Source organism: Perissodus microlepis, chromosome 8, assembly GCF_051167445.1.
Source record: "Perissodus microlepis isolate ML-2025 ecotype Zambia chromosome 8, ASM5116744v1, whole genome shotgun sequence".
NCBI lineage: Eukaryota > Metazoa > Chordata > Actinopteri > Cichliformes > Cichlidae > Perissodus > Perissodus microlepis.
Window position 1 is genome coordinate 18,923,216 of NC_140468.1, and position 20,088 is coordinate 18,943,303.

Consider the following 20,088-nt stretch of genomic DNA (forward strand, 5'->3'; position numbering starts at 1 on the left):
TTTGGTGTCAAACCACATGTGGCTCTAATCCGTAGCCAGCATTTCAATATTCGAAGTACTCTCGATTAGCTGCTGTGGTAGTATCACTCAATGAAAGATACTTCTGAAATCTGTGTTACTATGACTGAGAATATTACTAGATGGAATTTAAGTAGTTCAAAGCTCATTGAATGCTGCAAAAAATGGTTAATATGACGTTATATAAAAACAGACAACGATTTAATATGATAGCAGCAACATAATCTAGAGACAGATAAAACTATATTGAAGTGAGCTATAAATAAATATATCCTATAAAGACACGCAATGTATTTTTACAAGCAGACACTTCACAACAGTTTGTATGCCAGAGCAGTCTCTAGTCAGACAAATGAAAATAAAACCAGTTGAAAGCGCTGCTGAGTGACAGTACAAACTGATCCTGAAGTGTGATGGGACTTTATCCAATTACTGAGATGTGTTTTGCAGTTGCCCAAATGGAAGAGACACAACAGCCTTATCCTACAACCCATCCTTGTCATCCTGTGTAAAAAGCCCATGGCTGTAAGCCGTGACCCAGTAGACGTTAAAAGACTGCATAGATTTAAAAAAAATTATGAATGCAAGCGCCATACCTAACTACAGTATAAAATTATTGTTTAAAATATTGGACTTTAAAATTTTTGCTAGCTACAGGTATTTTGTTAGTGCCACAGTCCTCAGTTGTATGTTGTAGTTCCAAATGTGTGTGTGTGTGGTTTTTTCTTCTTAAAGCGTGGGCTATTATTCCTGATATTTTGGGCTCTTTGTCTGTTCTATAAATGCGCTGTAATACAAACACTAGAAATAGCAAAATTTTGAAATTCTCTATTATATCAAATGACAAGTTTATTGTTTTATTTTAGCAAAATTATTATCCTCAACTTCACTATACACATCAGTAAGAAAGATATAATATGAGTAAAAACAACTCAACACATTTAGTCTTTTAGACATTGTCAAGGCAGCCTGGTGAAGTCTAAACCGAGGATCAGAATGGAGAGGAAAGGTGATTTTGGAGGTGGCATGGTTGTTAGTGCCAGACGGGCTTGTTTCAAAAACTGCTCATTTGCTTGGATTTTCCCACACAACCATCTGTAGGGCTCACAGAAAATGGTATGAAAAAGAGAACATATCCAGAGAGTAAAATTTCTCTGGTTGAAAATGTCTTATTTATGTCAGAGATCAGAGGATGGGCAAACTAGATGGCAACAGCAACTCAAACAATCACTTGTTAAATCCAAGGTATGCAGAACAGTACCTCTTGTACAGCAAACTGAATCTTGAAGCAGATGGGCTACAGCAGCATAAAATGATACCTGGTGCTACTCCTGTCAGCTAAGAACAGGAAACTGATGCTAAAAAAACTGGACAATAGAGGATTGGAAAAACGTTGCCTAGTCTAACGAGTTTCCATTTCTGCAGCAACATTCAAGCCCTCCTGCCTTGTGTCAATGATTTAGTCTGGAGGTAATATAATGATGTAGGGAATACTTTTACTTTTACCAACAGAGCATCATTTAACACACCACCAGAATGTTGTTCCTGACCATGTTTGTCCATTTATGACCACAGTGTACCCATCTTCTGATGGCTGCTTGCTTCCAGCAGGATAGCACACCATGTCACAAAGCTCAGATAATCTCAAACTGCTTTCTTGAGCATCACAATGAGTTCACTGTCCTCAAATGGACTCCACAGTCACCAGATCTCAGTATAACATAGCATGAAGCTCTCATGTCAGTATGGACCAAAATCCCTGAGGAATGTTCACCTTGTTAAATCTGTGCCATGAAGAATTAAGGCAGTTCTGAAGGCAAAGTGGTTTCAACCCACAACTAACAAGGTGTAACTAATGAAGTGGAAGGTGAGTGTTTAGTGCATATAAATTTGTTATAATGTTATTTACTGCAACTGTGCTTTTCCTATGTACATTGTTTGTATTACAAGAGTGGGTCAGCATATTTAGAAAGCCTCCCCATACACATGTTATTCCCAAAGTCGGTTGCCATGACTTTAACAGCTTTAACCAGATGTTCATGTCTCTCGCTTTACTGTTCACCTATGTTTCTACATCACCCTCCAGAAAGACTTTCATTTTGAGTTCAAACCTGAGAGAAATTAGCTGTATGCAACATTAAACGTACTGACACATCATGTGCCTTACCTTCTCTTGGTTACAGTAGTTGCCTCTAGTCTATCCTGATTCATGAAGCAACATCACTGGACAACCTGAGGGGACAGGAGAGGGCCACTCTCATTTCCTGGTTCTGAACCCTTGGTAATTATCTTGGTGTGCCCAGAGGCCCCAGGAGAGAATGAATGACAGTAATGTTGTGTTTAAAATTTTTTTTAAAAAAAACAGAATAGAGAAGTATAACAGATATAAAGATCTAATAGAAACACATGCTATGAAATATCACATTTATTTAGTTCTGCTCTTTCATAGGGATCATTATCTTCTGCCTCTCTGTGCACCCTGTACAGGTGGATGATTATGGTTTATTAAGCAATTGGCCCTAATGGATCTAATAAATTGATTACACAAAACACAACGCAACACATAATCCACATTTTTTCATTGTTAATTGCTGGTGTTTGGAGATAGTAGCTTATGTTTATCTCATTATTGTGTAGCTGAAAGGTATTGGTGGTGTTGAGAGAATTTAAAAAATTTAGTTTGAAAAAATAATAAGCATCTGAAAATAATACTTCTAAAAACTATGTGCCATTTTCAAAATTAGATAAGTTGTCGATACAGGGTTCTTTCATAGTGAAAGTATCTACATCCAGGTAATCCTGAGAGACTTTGAGCACCACAAACTAAACACTAGTGAGTCCCATTATAATGGGATTACTCAATAGCTTACATAGAAGAAAAATAAGAGTCAGCAAAACTGGGTCTGTCCCGGCAGTGAAGTCATGAGAACAGACACAGAGCTGTGACTTCAGTCTCTCTGGTCTCCCCAGGGGTAGACTCAAATCTCTCAGTACCCTCCACTAATGCAGCTCTCCACTATGTAGAAGGCAGAGGGGATAAGATCACTCTGCCCAAATTCACCGCTGCACACACACACCTCACAGCTTCACAATCTCTCCAACCCTCACCTACCAAGACAACGCCAGGACGCATGGATCATCTCTTGCTGGCTGGCACAGGGCCGTCCCAGGACACAGACTTCGCTCTATCAGGACACCGTCTCCTGTGTCAGGCAGAATGAGGGTCTTTGTAGTCATAAACTCAATACAGGATATTCCCTAACAGAAGTAGTTGGGTGGTTTTGATATAGAGAACAGTATCCCTTTTAGCATGAAATACAACTGAGTTCAAAAGTTAAAAGGAGATAGAGAAACCCCTGCCTGAGTAGAATTTTTTTTAAATACCAGTGCCACTTTCAGCATTGTTCTGAATATATTTTCTTCTTGAGCATGTGCTTTTTTATTTAAATCTAAATAAAGGAGCCATTTCCACATGTGCTCATAGTTTATTCCACCCTTGTTTCTTTCTGGCTTTCTAAGAGTGAACTGTTGTAAAGACACATGTCCTGTTTTGCTTTTTTTTCCACCTCAACATTCTGACATAATAAACAAAATCCTGCTGAAAGGGACTGGACTGGCACACACAAAAGAGGTACACCGAGGTAGTGAATCACACAGCTGAATGAGGTGGTTATGTAAGACAACAATGCATTTCACTGTATGCATGGATGAAATAATCAAACAAAATAAATGAAACCTAGTTATATCAGGTCATCATTTTACAGCTAAAGGTACAAGAAAAAATCAGTTAACGTGGAAACAAACGCCAGTTGTTACTAAGTTAAGTTTGGGTTTATTTTAGGTTTGTTATGTCATAAAAAAGCAATAATAATAACACCTACACATGTGGGGCTGCTGAAATTTATAAGTAAATACATCACTGGCCTGGAAAACTGCAAGTGTATTAGAAAAATTTGTTCTAAAAAATACCTAAAGCAAAAGCACTTATTAGCCATAAGGATTCATTTCAGAATATCACCAAATCAATATTGTGTAAACAAGTTTAATATGGTAGTTGTAGCTAGTTTTACATGGTCTTCATACTGCTGAGTAAACTAAACCTAGCTAAAATCTCCAATAAATGAGGTGGTGTATAAAGTCCTGTATTTGCCTCCAAAATTTAAAGGAGTAGAAACAAAAAGTTGCATAACACAAAAATACTAAGTCATGCTTCTGCAAGAACTATACTTTCCTTCATTTTCACTAACAAACAAAACGACACTGCAAACGGCTAACAAGACATCACAGGGATCAGGCTAAAATAGCTGTTTATATTAGAAAATGATTCAGTTCTTTGGTTTCATGTTTTACCCTTAGCTGGAAGGCACAACAACATTTTTGCTGCCTTCATTTCCTTATGTATAGAAAGGGGTATAAATACTGTGGTCGAGCTATGATTCTTGCCTTTGTAAACAGCGACATCTGCTGCTAGTCGAGTGGAGCTCTGCCGGTATTCCCCTTCAACCAATCCGCGCGAAGAATACTGATACGTCAGGAGGTTAACCAATGAACGGGTACGTCTTTCAAAACAAAAACGTCGCTTCTTGCGTTGTGAAGCTGGGGTCCTATAAACAAATGTATTTTAGCGTAAGCTTCTAAAAACTCAAAGCGTCAGGTAGGTATCAGATTTAGCACCGCTTTAAGACTCGTTTTGGTGTTAATTTATTGTGAAAACTGTTTGTTTTCTGTATCCGACAGGAGAAGTTTTCTTTAACTATTTCATTAGCAAATAGCATGAGCTAACGTAGCTAGGAAATAGTGTAAAATAAGCTTGAGTGTTACAGCGAAAAAACGAACAGTGACTGAATGGTGGCCATTTTTATTGATTTTTTCCCCCGCCAGGATGAAGATGGTCAATTTGAAGCAAGCCATTCTGCAGGCTTGGAAAGATCGTTGGAGTGACTACCAGTGGGCCATCAACATCAAGAAAAACTTCCCAAAGGGAGTAACATGGGACTATCTCAACCTTGCAGGTTGGTAGTAATCTGTTTAAGTATACCGGTTCTTGTGTTTTCTAAAGTTGCTCTAACTGTTCCTTGTATATAATTCAGAGGCTTTGATGGAGCAGGCGATGATTGGACCATCCCCTAACCCACTCATCTTGTCTTATCTCAAATATGCCATAAGTTCACAGGTGAGATAAAGCACTTGTATTTTAAAATAAAAAATAAAAAAAAAAAGCAAATGAAAACGTGTGAAACTAAGAAGATTATCTAACCTTGTTGGTTGTTTCGCATGTTGTGATTTGTCTCCTCTCTTGCCATAGATGGTGTCTTATTCCAGTGTGCTTATGGCTATCAGCAAGGTAGTTTTCTGCATGACAATACTCAATGCAAAATTATTTTTACTATAAGAAAATGTGAATGATCTTAATACTTGTCTTTTCTGTGACAGTTTGATGATTTTTCCCGGGAGCTCTGTGTCAAGTCACTGTTAGAAATAATGGACATGTTCTGCCATCGCCTTAGGTATGTTAAGTGTTTCTAATGCATCTGCATGAATCTAATTCACGTCTTTTAAAATTCTGATGGATGCAGAAATGTTTTTTAAAACCAAGGTTTGCAGAAGAGCATCTCTAAATGCACAACACATCAAACAACACGACAAACCATGAAGCTGATGAGATCCAGCCCTGTACTAGCAAGGTGTACCTAATAAAGGGACCAGTGAGTGTGTATCTTGCTTAAAATGTCACTGCTTCTTGTCTCTTATTGATCCAGCTGTCACGGAAAAACAGAGGAATGCATTGGGCTTTGTCGGGCTCTGCTGGCAGTGGTAGTGTGGCTGCTGCAGGGCTGCGCGTGGTACTGTGAGAAGCTCAGAGAACTGGGTCCATCAGCCAGCACAGAGACCAGTCTTGGAGCCTGCCAGGAAAGGCTCCAGAGTCTGATGAACAGCACCAAGAACAGAGCTTTGGTTCACATTGCCAGATTGGAGGACCAAGGTATAGAAGTGTGTGTGGGTATTTGTTTACACACAGGGTTGTGCTCAGTGAAGTCTGGCTGTAATCTGCTGATGTATCAGTACATCTATATAGTGTATAAATTACCCGAGGCTCTATTAACATGCTCTCAAAAGTTTATTTGCCTTTTAATATTAAGTCATTCTAAGGCAAACACCTGCATATGTGTGAAATCTGGCAATTGTCAAAATTATTGGCAGTCAGCCATAGTGATTCAAAAATTTCACTTAAGCTAAAACTGTCATTTTTGGCCAAATCTTGAATGTGTGTTTTTGTGCTGAGCGTGGCATCTAAACACTGTTTCTGCTGCTGCTTTTCCTCCACAGGTTCCTGGAGCAATGTAGAGCAAGCTGCGCTTAATTTGACAGATGGTCTTAGTAGTGTGACTAACTCAAAACTGCATACTAAATTAGAGGAGAGCTTGTCACTAGTAAAAAGGTGAGGCTGACATGTTAATAATGAGCAAATGATCCTAATTTGACAATAGTTTCAAGTGTCCCATCTGACTTCTTTGTGCCGATTTCTTCACTCTCTTCTTCAGTATTCCCCTGATGCTGTCTGAGCAGAGTGACCCTCCAGTTTATGCCTCTTTTCCATCAGTTCATGCCTTCATCATGCTGGAAGGGACTATGAATTTGACAGGAGAGATACAGCCACTGGTGGAGCAGTTAATGATGATCAAAAGAATGCAGGTGAATATTAAGCTGTGAAAAAAAAAAAAAAAACTGTAAAAATTTAGACTGACAGATTTTATAAGACAAAGGAATTTCATTACACACAAAAAAGAAAAATTTCAGCTTTTGGCCAAAGTATTACGCAGCCTTTCCTGGTGAGGTTTTGTGTGATGCAAATGGAATCTTTCTGTTCCCATCAGAGAATCCCTGCTCCCCTTTTTGTCCTGGAGATATGGAAAGCTTGCTTCACTGGCCTCATTGAGTCACCAGAGGGCACAGAGGAGCTTAAATGGACTGCTTTTACTTTCCTTAAGGTTAGATCCACTTCAAAGAGGAAAACTTGGTCTTCTGTTGTTTTTTTGTCTGCCTTTTGCTGCTTTTACTTGTTGTTTATATCATTGACTGCTTCCTTGACTCTGTTTGTTGTGGATTTTTATTGTAGTTTAGAGAAGGAATAGTGTGCAAAATTTTGTGCGGTGATTTTTAAATCTCCCCTCTGAGCTGTCTGCATGAAACTGATTTGGTAGTAATATTACTGTCTACACTTCACAGAAATCAGATGAAATTAACTTGTGATTTCTTCATCTCAGATCCCACAAGTTCTACTCCGACTAAAGAAATATCCTCAGAGTGACAGAGGACAGGTAAAGTAAATGCCTGACTGATCTTTGTATTGGAAGTTAACACCTAGATATTGAGCGCTGGGTGTATAATGTCATAAACTGTCTTTGTCACTTTCAATCGTTGCAAACGGTTTTCCCAGGATTTCATGGAGGATGTGAACATAGCATTTCAGTACTTACTTAAGCTTACGCCACTCCTGGACAAAGCAGATCAGAGATGCAAGTAAGTGTTCGTAAATGTCACTGGAGATGCCCCTGATCTCATAATAAGATTATATAGATAACACAAGCAGCTATAGCTACTAAGCCTGGTTCTGCCGTAGGCTTCTTCCTGTTAAATGGGAGTTTTTCCTTCCCAGTGTCGCCAAGTGCTTGCCCATAGGAGGTCATCTGATTGTTAGGGTTTCTCTGTATTACTGCAGGGGTCTTTACCTTATACTATAAAGCACCGTGAGGTGACTGTTTTTGTGATTTGACATTATATAATTGAGTTGAACTGAAATGGCAGTAATTAAATATGTCTTTTATATTCAGTTACTGCCGTCTGTGACATTGTTAAAGCGGCTATTATTAGAATTATTACCCATCTTCCATTTACCATCTTGTATTCTAATAGTATAGCTGTTTATGTTTACCTGTATATACCAAGTTCAACGATGCTTCCAATTTTTTATTTTTTTCCCTTTTGCTTCTTGTAGCTGCGATTGCCTTGGAATGCTCCTGACAGAGTGTAATAAACTCGGGCTGCTGTCAGATTCAAATACAGTTAACCTCACATCAAAGCGGTATGGGTTTCTCTGCTATCAGAAAACATGCGATTATGGATATTTTAGGACAAAGATTACCTATATTTCTTTTTTAAAAATTTTAATTATATTGATGAGAAATGAGAATGGAATTTTATCCACTATATTCATGTCATTTCCCCCAACACCTCCATCCTATCCCCATCCTCTTCCCGTCCCTTTTTATCCTTCTCCCCCTGCAAATTTGATTCAGGACCGAGGACAGGGAGTTCGCCCCCAGGCTAAAGACTGCAGAAAATGCTAACATCCAGCCTAACCCAGGCCTCATCCTGAGGGCGGAGCCCACTGTTACCAATATTCTCAAGGTAGCACCCCATAACCATGTTTGAATTGTGCATGTTTTTAATTAATGTATATCAAAATGCAGATGTAGTGTTGGCCATTGACAGAAGTGCCAAAGAAGGTTCAGAGAATCATGTATATGATTGTAAAAGTGATCCACAACCAATGATACCTAATGTCTGAAAATATCAGAATCAATGTGTTTTAAAGGTCACAACATTACAACAGCTTAGTGTTTTTTTTTTTAAAAAAAAATACGAGTATAAGTTTTCCATCTTTGTTCATTAGACAGTAGATGCAGACCACTCTAAGTCTCCTGAGGGTCTGCTCGGTGTTCTTGGCCACATGTTGTCTGGGAAGAGCCTAGATCTGCTCCTGGCTGCAGCAGCAGCCACTGGGAAACTCAAATCCTTTGCCCGGAAGTTCATTAAGTGAGTAAATTACGCTTTTGAACTTTTAGTAACAAGAACTTTGTAAGACCGGCAATGTTCAAGTGTTGGGAGATTATGTGCAACGTCATCTTGAACGTGAAGTTTTCGTGCGTTACTGTGTAATGTTTCATCCCCCTGTTTTGTTCCAGGCTTAATGAGTTTCCCAAGCACATCAGCGGGGAAGGATGTGAGTTCAAATACAAGAGTGACATGTTCCGAATAGGGAATTTCTTCTTTCATTCACACGATCTTTCAGTGGGATACTAACACTGTGGATGTTCTCCTCCTTTCCGTTAGCCAAGTCTGCGTCTGTACGGGCTCTGCTCTTCGACATCTCCTTCCTCATGCTCTGCCACGTGGTACAGACATATGGATCTGAGGTTAGTTCAGTTTGACAAAGTTCAAGTGCACAAAAACAGCCCAGGAATGGCTTTATTGCAGCTCGCTGGACGGCTTTGGAAAATGTAACAGAAGACTTTCTGTTTTCACAAGTTTTAAGACTTTTACTACTGATAAAGACATCGCCCATCGTCATTCATACTGCACTGTTATAATTAGGTAATAGATGTGTATGAAATGTTTTTTTCACTGCATACTATAGAAATTACTTTATTTATATATATAATTTTACAGTGAATCCACTGTTTAAAAAAACAGTTTTTGTGAATTAACAAAAGCTTTTATACTTACAGGGCAATAATTACACAGAGCTGCCAACAATTCCAATGTCATTTTACACATCTCTTACAATTTAAGCCCAAAGAGTTTTTAAATTTAATTTAATTTTAGAATTTCTTTAATTTACAACTGCAACATTTCTTTATCTTGACAAAATATTTTTTTTTAAAAAGAGAATTTTTCCTTTTTCTTTTATTAAGAGATCTCAGGAGTTAAATGTGTAGTTAAACTTCTTTATGCTGACAGAAAGGGGATTTCTCTGGTAGGCTGTACGTGGCCCTGCGATGTAAAAATGAGTTTTATGTCGTTGAAAATTCAAGTCTTAACTATGTTAATTGTGGACAGACTTACTTTGCATCTGTATTAAGCAAAAAGGCTTTTTTGCATATTAAAATATTCTATAAAGGTCTTCGCTAGCGTTAAAAAGGGAGAAAAATGTGGTGGTCACCTCAAAATAATAAACAGTAGAGATATTGTCTTTTTGAGCAGACAGTGATCAGCTGACTTTTGTCCAGGTGATCCTGTCAGACCCCAGTCCTTCAGGAGAGACGCCCTTCTTCGAAACCTGGCTGCAGACATGTATGCCTGAAGAGGGCAAGACTCTGAACCCAGAAAACCCCTGCTTCAGACCTGAGCCTGGGAAAGTGGAGAGCCTGGTGACCCTGCTGAACAACTCATCAGAGATGAAACTAGTGTGAGTGAAATCTGTAAATGAATCATTTACAGTCAGTGCAGATGTTGCCTGGCATTGCTGCGGTAATTAACTTTAGATCTTTTCTTTAGATGGTAGCATACTCAACCCAGGCATGAAGTTGCTTAACACCCTGAACTTCATTTACATGCCTGAATAACAATTACGATAGACGTAAAAGAGCACAGTTTTTTACTGTACTGTATTTTTGTTTGACATAAATGTTTCTGATTTTAACTTGCACTTATTTAGTGTTTAGAAATGTCTTAAACATGGCCAGCAATGCTCTGAATGTAGGTTTTTTTCCTAACCTTGTGACAGGCAGGTGAAATGGCATGAGATCTGCCTTAGCATTCCAGCGGCCATACTGGAAGTCTTGAACGCATGGGAGAATGGTGTGCTTTCTGTAGAGGCGGTCCAGGTTTGTCTAGCTTCACTATTTTTCCTTCCTGTGGGTAATAAAGATTTCTTGTGGTTTCCTAAGTATCTGATGTCTGTGAAGGTTCTCAGTCATCCAGGTGATTGTAGTCAAAGGAGCTTGCAAAGAAAAGCGTCTTAAAGAAGTCCAGATGCTTTTCTTTGCAAGCTCCTTTGACTAAGTATCTCATATGATTTTCAGGTTTCAACCCTTCCCACCCTTGTATTTCGTTGAGTCATGACATGACATTTTCCACTGAATATTTCGAGATTACTTGAGTAAAAAAAAAAAAGCTGTGAAAACGCGCATCATTAGTGACGTCTAATAGGTGTAGCCAACTTGTCACTTCTTCCCTATTCCTTTTAACTTTGTTTTCTAATGCAAAGTGGGAGGATGCCCATTTTAGTCAGAATTCGACCGTCTCTAACCCTTCCTTCTCTTCATTCTGCTAATCACATTCTTCCTCTTTCCTGGGTGCTGCCATTGCAAGCGTAGAAGATTACTGACAATATCAAGGGCAAAGTGTGCAGCATGGCCATCTGTGCGGTGGCATGGTTGGTAGCCCATGTCCGGATGCTTGGAAGGGATGAGAGGGAGAAGCCCCAGACTATGATCCGGCAGCTTGTAACGCCACTTTATGGGGAGAACACTCTGCAGTTTTACAATGAACGGTACAAACGCATAAAGAGCACATCCACACCAGCACCCACCGACTTTATATTTTACAAATTCTGAGAAATTTCCTTGTTCTGGATTCAGTTTGATTCACCGTCTCTCATTACCCGAGTTAAAAGTAACATCATTTTCTTCCACAATCTCACCAGCGTGATTATTATGAGCTCCATCATGGAGCACATGTGCGCCGACGTCTTCCAACAGACGGGTGCCACCCTGCGGTCCCCAGTGGAGGGCCAGGAGCCGATCCCCTACCGCAACCTGCTGCCACCCAAAGAACCCATCCATACGGCCCTCAGCAAGCAGTTCCAGGCAGTGCTGCGTAAAGGCTGGGTGGACAGCCGAGCTCTGCATCTGTTCGAGAGTCTTCTCAACATGGGAGGTGTCTTCTGGTTCACTAACAATCTGGTCAAGGTACGGGAATAAAAGGTCTGATGGCTTATGCAGTGACCATCGGCAACACTATCGATCTTTAAAGGCTAATTATTTATTTATTTATTTATTTTATTAACTTGAAGATTTTCTTTATTGGCTTCCTTGATCTATTACAATTTTACTTGAGCAACCTTTAGCCAGAAACATAGTTAAATGTTGAAATTTAAGCAGAAAAAGTGAGAACATCGAGCCAGAACAAAGATGTTAGTGAAACCAATGTGGTTACATTAGGTAAAGAAAAGCTTTGCATGCATTAATTTCCTCATAAAATGTTGACAAATATGTGATGTATTTATGTACTTGTTTTTTACCCAAGCCTGTAGCTGTGTCTTTGCACGTCATTGACCTTAAATAGTGTTAGTAGGAGTCCGTGTTGTCGGTTGTGCAAACATTTGTGCATAAAACACTGTTGACATTATTCCGTTGCACTAATGGTCACTAACCTCATTTTATTCAAATCAATGGCCAGTTTTTGAAAACATGAAACTGTTTCTTAACACAGGAACTGTTAAAGGAGACACGGCAGGAGTGGGCCAATCGAGTGGTTGAGTTACTCTACAGCATCTTCTGCTTGGACACCCAGCAGATCACCCTCACGCTGCTAGGTACCATACTGCCCAATCTACTCACAGACTCCGCCCACTGGCGCAGCCTGGCAGACCCACCTGGAAAGGCACTGGCCAAGTAAGAGAAGCTTAATACCCTAAGGGCAGCAGTCGCTGTGGCGTTTTTGACTTCCGGTTTTGACTTTTGTCTCTGGATGTCCCCTCAGGCTGTCGGTGTGGTGCGCACTCAGCTCTTACTCCTCTCACCACAAAGGTTCTTTCTCAGCTCGCCAGCGCAAAAGGCAGAGAGAAGATATTGAGGTAAAGAAGCTCTTTAAAAATAAAATTTTTAAAACTTGGTAAAATTAGGAGAACGTGTTTTCTGTAAGAGTGTAAAAATACTGACATGATTCCTTTATTATTCCCTGCAGGACTACAACAGCCTCTTTCCCTTGGATGACACTCAACCATCTAAACTCATGCGGCTGCTCAGCTCCAACGAGGATGAACCTGTAGCCCTTTCCAGTCCAGGTTAGGCCCCTTTGTGCCTGGATTTGAATACACCGTTAAATGATAAAGCCTGTGGTTTACAGATGTCTGTCTGCTAGTCTTGAGCTGGGGATGATAATGGTGGTAATACCAGAGAGTTTCAGAACTGTAACAGGAAGTTACTTCTAGTAAGCACTTAAAATGCTTTGTAAACTGGTCTTCCTCCTCATTAATTATCCTTCAAGTGCATTGGCTGCCAGCAGGTTCTAACTTGAACGCTGCCATCCAGTGCTTCTTGCTTTGAGCGATTGTGCAGTTAGCATACCCCCTTCACCCTGCTATTCACATGACTTAAAGTAATGAGCATTTATATTAACTGCTTTAGAAATTTTCCCTGGTTTAGTTTTACACAGAAACCCCCACACAGGATGTCACTTCAGTGTGTTGCATGACTTAGGAAAAAAATGCTTTGATGTTAAGACTGAAAGTGACACTGGTTTTCTCGCTACGTAAAGTCAATCATTTAGAAACCGTTCATCAACGCCGGATGCCTCACTTTATAGACTTTTTAAAATTTTATTATGAATAAAATACATCTTTTAGCGCAAGGAGAAAGAAACGTTTATTTTCCATGTTAAGAAAAAAATCAGAATTAATTTATTTTGTTAAAAAAATATATCATCTTTTCATTTTTAGTATCATTGAAATGTCTTATTCCAGGAATTATGATTATGATGTAAGATGGCAGTGGAAACCAACCGTCAACGGATCCTTAACTTCCTTTTTCACATCCTCTAGATTTTTAAATGTTTTTTTTTGTTTGTTTTTTGGGGGGGAATAAAATTTCCTCGAATGACTAAATTAGTAGAACGAAAATGAAACTTGTCAACTCATCCATCACATCTTCCTTGTCTTCCGTACAGGAGACCGGTCTATGAGCAGCTCTCTATCTGCCTCACAGCTCCACACTGTCAACATGAGGGACCCCCTCAACCGAGTCCTGGGTTAGAATTTTACCAGCATCTCTCTTCTCTCATCCCCATCTCTTTCATAAAAATGTCTAAATTACAATGAACAAATTCAAGACAAATCCTGAATTAACTTATCAGGGAAACGATTTGATGTGAAACTGGAGAGACTGGTATGTTGCTGTGATTAAAGCCACAAGATCTCCAATTCTGAAGGCCCAATGGGACCTCATCCAGCCCTTGAATATGTTTGCAAGGCCAAACACAGAGCTAAGACACTCATTATTTTCATGTAAAGTGAATTTTAGTGTGATGTTTTGTTTTTTTTCAATCAAAGTCACGCTAAAAGAAATGTCTGACATTACTGAGAATTATATTTTGCATGTTTAAAGTTAGCAAGAATGCTATATGTTATATGAATGTGACTTTTTAAAATTTGCATGATTTTTTTTAAAAATATATTAGAAAGAACCTTTTTTTGCCTCTGCAAAACACCACAAAAGATTTTAGACCAAAACGTTGTAATTAAGTGCAAAAGCTTTAAGCTTTCGTTTAAGAGATTTAACAAAAATATTACATCAACTGCTTAGGAATTGCAACCATTTTTATTCATAATGCCCATTTTCTGAGGCTTGGAAATAATTGGATATTTACTGAAAAGCAGATTCATGACTAGGTGAGGCCTGTTTCCTCTTTATATCATGACACACTAACAGTTTATAATATCTGTAGTTGATTCCATGTGTTGAACTTGTATTTGGTGTCTTATCACTGGAGCTTTCATAATGAAGTCCAAAGAGATGCAAGCAGAGAAGACTGAGATGGTGAAAAAAAAAAGCATGAAGTGGGCAACTCAGCAAAACCAAACAGTGTTAAAGACCACAGAAGAAAACAAAAGTGCGCGATCACAGAATTATTTCCTTTAAGCATATAACCACATCAAAAACACATTGAGGATGTAGGCGTAGCATTTAAAGGTCTACCATCAAGAGACACCTTCGTCAATGGAAAATTTGTTGATGGTGTGACTGCTGATGGAAGTAGCAGGATGAAGTGTTAAGTGCATGGGGCTGTGCTGTCTCTCAGAATCAGCCAAAGTCTGCATAACTGATTAGTCAGCATTTCACGATGCAAATGGATAATGACCCAAAGCATGCTGAAAAAAACAGCCCAAGAGTTTCTCGAGGCAAAGAAGCGGGATATTCTTCAGCGGCCAAGTCAGTCAACCCAAGTGAGCACTGCAGAGAGACCCACTAATAAGCGGCAATTGAAGGTGCTTGCGGCAATCAGTATAGTTAACTTTATGTTAGTTTGTCCAATTACTTTTCAGCACCTGAAAATGGGGCACCATATATTAAAATGGATGTCATTCCTAAATGTTTAATGCACTACTTGTGTTAAGCTCTTTAAATTCAAAGTGAAAGTCTTCTTTCCAGTCAAGTATTTCAGATTATTTGGCTGAAAATCCACTGTGGTGTTATAAAAAGGCACAAAAAAGGGTTATCATCCAAACTTTCACGGGCCAAACGGTAAACATGACAATGTCTGGGTTTCTGGGGTGGGACCACCTTGGGTCAACCGCCTTCCATCTATGCTCATTTAAATTAAGATCTGGGGAGACTGGGGTTCTTAGGCTTTTTGTTATTTACTCGAACCTTTGTCAAGCAGTTTCTGCAGTGTGGCAGAGTGCAATGTGCTGCTTTGGGAAACTGCTGTCACCAAGGAGTGCCATTACAACAAATGAAAGCGCTTGATCAGCAATAACATTTAGAAAGTTGATTGAGTTCATCTGGACGTAGCCTTTTTTGTTAGATGCTCTCCTGATGAACAGATTTCCTTACCTGGATGATTAAACATGCATCAAAACATTTAGATGGGTGGTTCATGCCAAAGAATGCTAACACCCAGCCCAACAGTGCACTGCAGCTACTACTCATCTTGTCAGTGGTGTTGATATTGGGGATGATTTGATTTGGGATATAAAATAATTCAGCAGGATAGTACTTACCATCTGTTCTCTTTATTTTAGCCAACCTTTTTCTCCTCATTTCCTCCATCCTTGGCTCAAAGATGGCTGGACCTCACACCCAGTTTGTGCAGAGCTTCATGGAGGAGTGTGTTGAGTGTCTGGAGCAGGGAAGCCGTGGGAGCATCCTGCAGTTCATGCCTTTTACAATGGTGAGTTATGAGCTGTGAGGGGAGAGGCCAGACAGGTGGAGATAAAGGAGGGAGAAGGATGACTGCTTCTTTAGATATTATCGGGAAGGGCTCAAGAATCCTGCTTACAAGTGTTCTACTGCCTTTAAAGACTGAGGGTTCTGATAAGATCAAGAGGGAGTCTGAAGGTCATAGCACAGATGCTTCTTGCATTTGCAAGAGATATTAATCACTCCTACAAGCTTCGAAATGTTAGGGTTGCCACATTTTCAAAACATGTGCAGAGTTTGAAATGGAATAAAATGCCAAGAACAAACCAGAATTGATAACAGAAAGGAGAAAAAAAGAGTAATGGACAAAAAATGGTAAGTGGCCTGTATTTGTATAGCGCTTTACTTAGTCCCTAAGGACCCCAAAGCGCTTTACACATTCAGTCATCCACCCATTCACACACACATTCACACACTGGTGATGGCAAGCTACATTGTAGCCACAGCCATCCTGGGGCGCACTGACAGGCAAGACAGAGGCAACTTAGCTGATTTAGTGGAACATCTTTTTCTAGTTCTGAGAAAAAGTATTTCTTAATTCTTTTCTTTTGTTCTAGTTACATTTTACTATGAGTGTCCCATGAAAACCAGATCAAGGGTCAGGAACACACCCACTTAAAAAAGGAATGACAATTAGCCTTGAGCAACACAATAAAATTCTTACCGTTTCTTGGGAAATACCGCCTCTCAGAATAACAGTTAATTTTCTTTTTTTTTCTGCACATTTAGGTTTACGAGTTGGTGAAGCTGCCCGCTCTGGCCAAACCTAAAGTTGTGCTTGCAATCACTGACCTGACTCTGCCGCTGGGGAGACGTGTAGCTGCCAAAGCCATCTCTGCTCTGTGAGGCTCGGGTTTAAATTTACCTCCGAAATAAATCGAGGCATCGACGGATTTATCTTCTGTTGGTGGGCAACAAAAGCCCAGCGGAGGGCTGAAAACAGTTTGCAAGAGCCCTGGACTCACATTGTTTTGATATACTTTTATATTTTTTTTTCACGCTTGTAAATAATTTTGGAATAAATAAAGAAATCAGACAAAATCTTTTTTGCTTGCCTGTGTTTATTGGTTGCATTTGTTTTGTGAGTTTCTGTGACACATCATGGTGATATGGCACCTCTGTGTTTTTTGAGTTTTGGTAACATGACGTGTGGCCGCTGTCGTTGTCCCTTGAGTCAGAATGATCACATGCTAGCCAGCCCAACACATGACACCATACACAAGGCACTGTGGGTCATCTCTTGTCACAGTCATACACCGCTTGCAACACTTCTTAAAGGACATCCGTCTGGTTCAGTAGCGGAAATAATGACAGCAAAGTCCTTATTTCACCCTTTGTTGCACTTCTCTATTACAGTAGTAACTTCACTGGAAGTCCAGGTTTCATTTTATTGTTTTGTATAATTATGCATGTTTTTTCACAAAGACGTACAAATGTTTTTCAGAAAAAAATGTTTTTTTTTTATTAAAAAATAAGAAAATACAGACATTATTATTATTATTATTATTATTATTATTTAAATAAAAATAATACAAAAATATACAATTTTACTCATGTTGTGCTGTTGGTATCGATTAACGTGCCACCAACACCTTAAATCAACTGTCAAATACCTTAATGTACTGCTTTACAGAGCATTAGTCAATTATGTTAACATTTCCTTAGTTTTAACCTGTGAAAATAAATAGTCCAGTCCAGTTCTGTTAATAAATATATAAATATGAAATGCAAATACAAAAATAAATAATTCTTTCACGGATCAATAAATATCATAACGTACACTTTGGACATGAGCCAAAAGCAAAGTATGACACTTTTTGGTCAGGACTCTGTCTCCACCTCTGTGCTGCGGTCCAGAGTCCTGAGGAAGCGGACCAGGTCCTGAATGTAAGACTGGAGGTCCACCAGAGTCAGGTGTGCTGCCACCTGAAATTCATAATCTGCTGGTAGATTTAAGGGCGTGGAGGGTTTGGTGGGGTGGGGTGAACCTTGTGGCTGGACAATTTTTAACATCTAAAAAAGCAAAACAAAAGAAAATGATTTTAAGCATTAAGAAGATGCAACATGCAAAAACTATTTGTCAGACTGGATGTAATTTAGAAAAATTCTACCTCTTTGATCTGAATGGCGAGGTCTCTTACATCAGCCATTAGCTCGGTGACTTTATCTTTGTTTGCCAGCCTGGGGTAGTTTTTGAGGGAGCTCAGCAAGGCCCGGTACGTCTGCAGACCCTCATAGAGCTGTCTCAAACCGTCCTCCTTATGGAAGAGAGAGAGAAAAAAACAAACTGGTCATCATGTCTGATTTTAGACTCTCAAAGCATGATGACAGTTCACTCTCAAAGAATGCTTACCAAAGTGACGTTTTCTGACAGGGCTTTGATATGAGGAGCAGAGGGGATGCCAAGCCTGGACCTCATGATCTCAAACTGCGCATTATCTGTGGAGTTCAGCTGCAGAGTCTACGATAAAAGAAATAACATCAAATTGTTAAGGATGTATAGCAGCGATGAATTCCAAAGCAAACACGAGTTGGGATTTTTTTTGGGGGGGGGGGCAGTGAAGGCAACAGCAGATCGTTAAATTAAGGCACTAAAATGTCACATCCTAAAAACTAGACCAGAAATATTTGTCCTGTGTTCTTACAAGATGCTGAGTCATTAAGAGACTTGTATTTGTGGTTTCAGAAATACTCGAGTAAAATCCAGCTGTGTAAAAAGAACAAAAAACATGCCAGATGTTGATAACTCAGTTGCCTGTCATCTAAAAACCAAAAGACCATTGACAGACATGTGCTGTTTCTTTTCCAGAGACTGTTCATATCAGTCATTACAGCTACATAAACGCATTTCAGATACAAACGCCGCTGACTGATAGGCTCGACCGCGCAGGCTCCTTACGCTGACAGCACATTATCAAACACAAGTCATGACGCAGAAGCTTTAAAGAAACCAGGCAAAACTGCATTAGTGTGTCTCACCTCCGTCTTAATGCAGGATTTGTGTGTTTCGGGGATAGAGAGAAGGATCTTCTCTGTCAACAGCTTGCAGTTCTGTACAATCTTTTGAAATTCCGGACCTTCAACAAGTGCGCTTCTTTCCGGCAGAGGTGCGCTGAGGGCGAACGTGGCCATGTAGCAAGAAATGGCGAAAACTGCAAAAAAGAGAAGCAAACAAAACAGAAATTAAAAAAAAAAAAAAAAGCTGAAGGCATCAGCGGCGAAACATAGAAACAACCCCCGTTATTCATCCAGTATGCTGTGTGGAGGCAGAGAACAAAAGGCAGAACAAAGCCTCCTCTCAACCGGTCCTCTCTGCTGCAGATTTGGGCATGTCCCCCCTTGGGGCTAAATATGTGCAGCAGTTGAGAACAGCCCGTGTAATGTGAAGCCTGAGCCAAAAGTAACTGCAGTAGATCAGCATGGTGGAAAAGAAAGCCCGAGCAGATGTTTTAAAAAGCACCAGATGTTAACACAGAATAAAAGCCCTATTAATGAATCAAAACATCTGGTGCTTCTAAAACAAACCTGCCTTTCTATCAGTCAGAGATGTCTGCTTGTCCAAAGGCTGATCCTTTGAATTTTTCTTGTAGCTTCCTCTACAGACTCTACAGAGTGTTTTCGCTCTCTGGGGACGATCAGCAGAGAGGAGAAATCAGTATTCTGTAAGGATTGCCTCACTACTCACCAGTCAGAATGTGCATGGCCTCTGCTAGGGAATGCCTTAAAGTATTGACCTCTAGTGAACACCATCAATGATTTATGGTAGGCTTATATATGTAAAGCTGGACCGTGTGGAGGAAATTCCCCCAATTACTCATCCGATGGTGTTTCCATTAAAAATGTACACGTTTGCACTTTAAAAAAAAATAAATAAATTAAATACAAATTGTTGGTCCCAATAAGTGAGTAGTAATTTAATCAAGTTCACATTAAAAAATTGTTTTTTTGTTGTTTTAAGCATTTTTAGCATTTTAGCAATAATAATAATAATAATAATAATGATAATGACAATAACAACAACAACAACAACAACAATAATAATAATAATAATAATAATAAGTATTATCATTACTATTATTAATATTATTAACAATAATAATAATAAATTTGGGGAGAAATAGGAACAAAATAAAACAAAAAATAAATA

The 20,088-nt window shown here is 39.3% G+C and overlaps 2 protein-coding genes across 4 annotated transcripts; one reads left to right on the plus strand and one right to left on the minus strand.

Moving 5' to 3' along the window:
* The first annotated feature begins 4,560 nt into the window (after nt 1-4,560).
* med24 (mediator complex subunit 24) lies at nt 4,561-16,982 on the plus strand. Of its 2 annotated transcripts, none has more exons than XM_084938008.1 (26): nt 4,561-4,672; nt 4,900-5,030; nt 5,109-5,191; nt 5,324-5,362; nt 5,452-5,525; nt 5,778-6,001; nt 6,346-6,457; nt 6,561-6,711; nt 6,894-7,007; nt 7,284-7,337; nt 7,457-7,539; nt 8,015-8,101; nt 8,316-8,427; nt 8,693-8,835; nt 8,985-9,022; nt 9,133-9,215; nt 10,029-10,207; nt 10,526-10,625; nt 11,118-11,293; nt 11,447-11,711; nt 12,235-12,416; nt 12,505-12,598; nt 12,709-12,808; nt 13,690-13,770; nt 15,764-15,912; nt 16,671-16,982. In XM_084938008.1, the coding sequence occupies exons 2-26, from the start codon at nt 4,901-4,903 to the stop codon at nt 16,785-16,787; spliced, it is 2,970 nt and encodes a 989-aa protein (XP_084794134.1). In that variant the 5' UTR covers nt 4,561-4,672; nt 4,900; the 3' UTR covers nt 16,788-16,982. The 2 variants fall into 2 exon arrangements, with proteins under 2 accessions (XP_084794134.1, XP_084794135.1); XM_084938009.1 differs by having other exon boundaries at nt 8,328-8,427.
* Nucleotides 16,983-16,990: 8 nt separating this feature from the next.
* csf3a (colony stimulating factor 3 (granulocyte) a) lies at nt 16,991-19,662 on the minus strand. Of its 2 annotated transcripts, none has more exons than XM_084938010.1 (5): nt 19,627-19,662; nt 18,921-19,093; nt 18,295-18,402; nt 18,053-18,199; nt 16,991-17,954 (listed from the first exon to the last, which is right to left on the minus strand). In XM_084938010.1, exons 1-5 carry the CDS (start codon nt 19,640-19,642, stop codon nt 17,763-17,765), a joined length of 636 nt encoding a protein of 211 aa, XP_084794136.1. In that variant the 5' UTR covers nt 19,643-19,662; the 3' UTR covers nt 16,991-17,762. The 2 variants fall into 2 exon arrangements, with proteins under 2 accessions (XP_084794136.1, XP_084794137.1); XM_084938011.1 differs by lacking the exon at nt 19,627-19,662 and adding an exon at nt 19,467-19,484.
* Between the last annotated feature and the right edge of the window lie 426 nt (nt 19,663-20,088).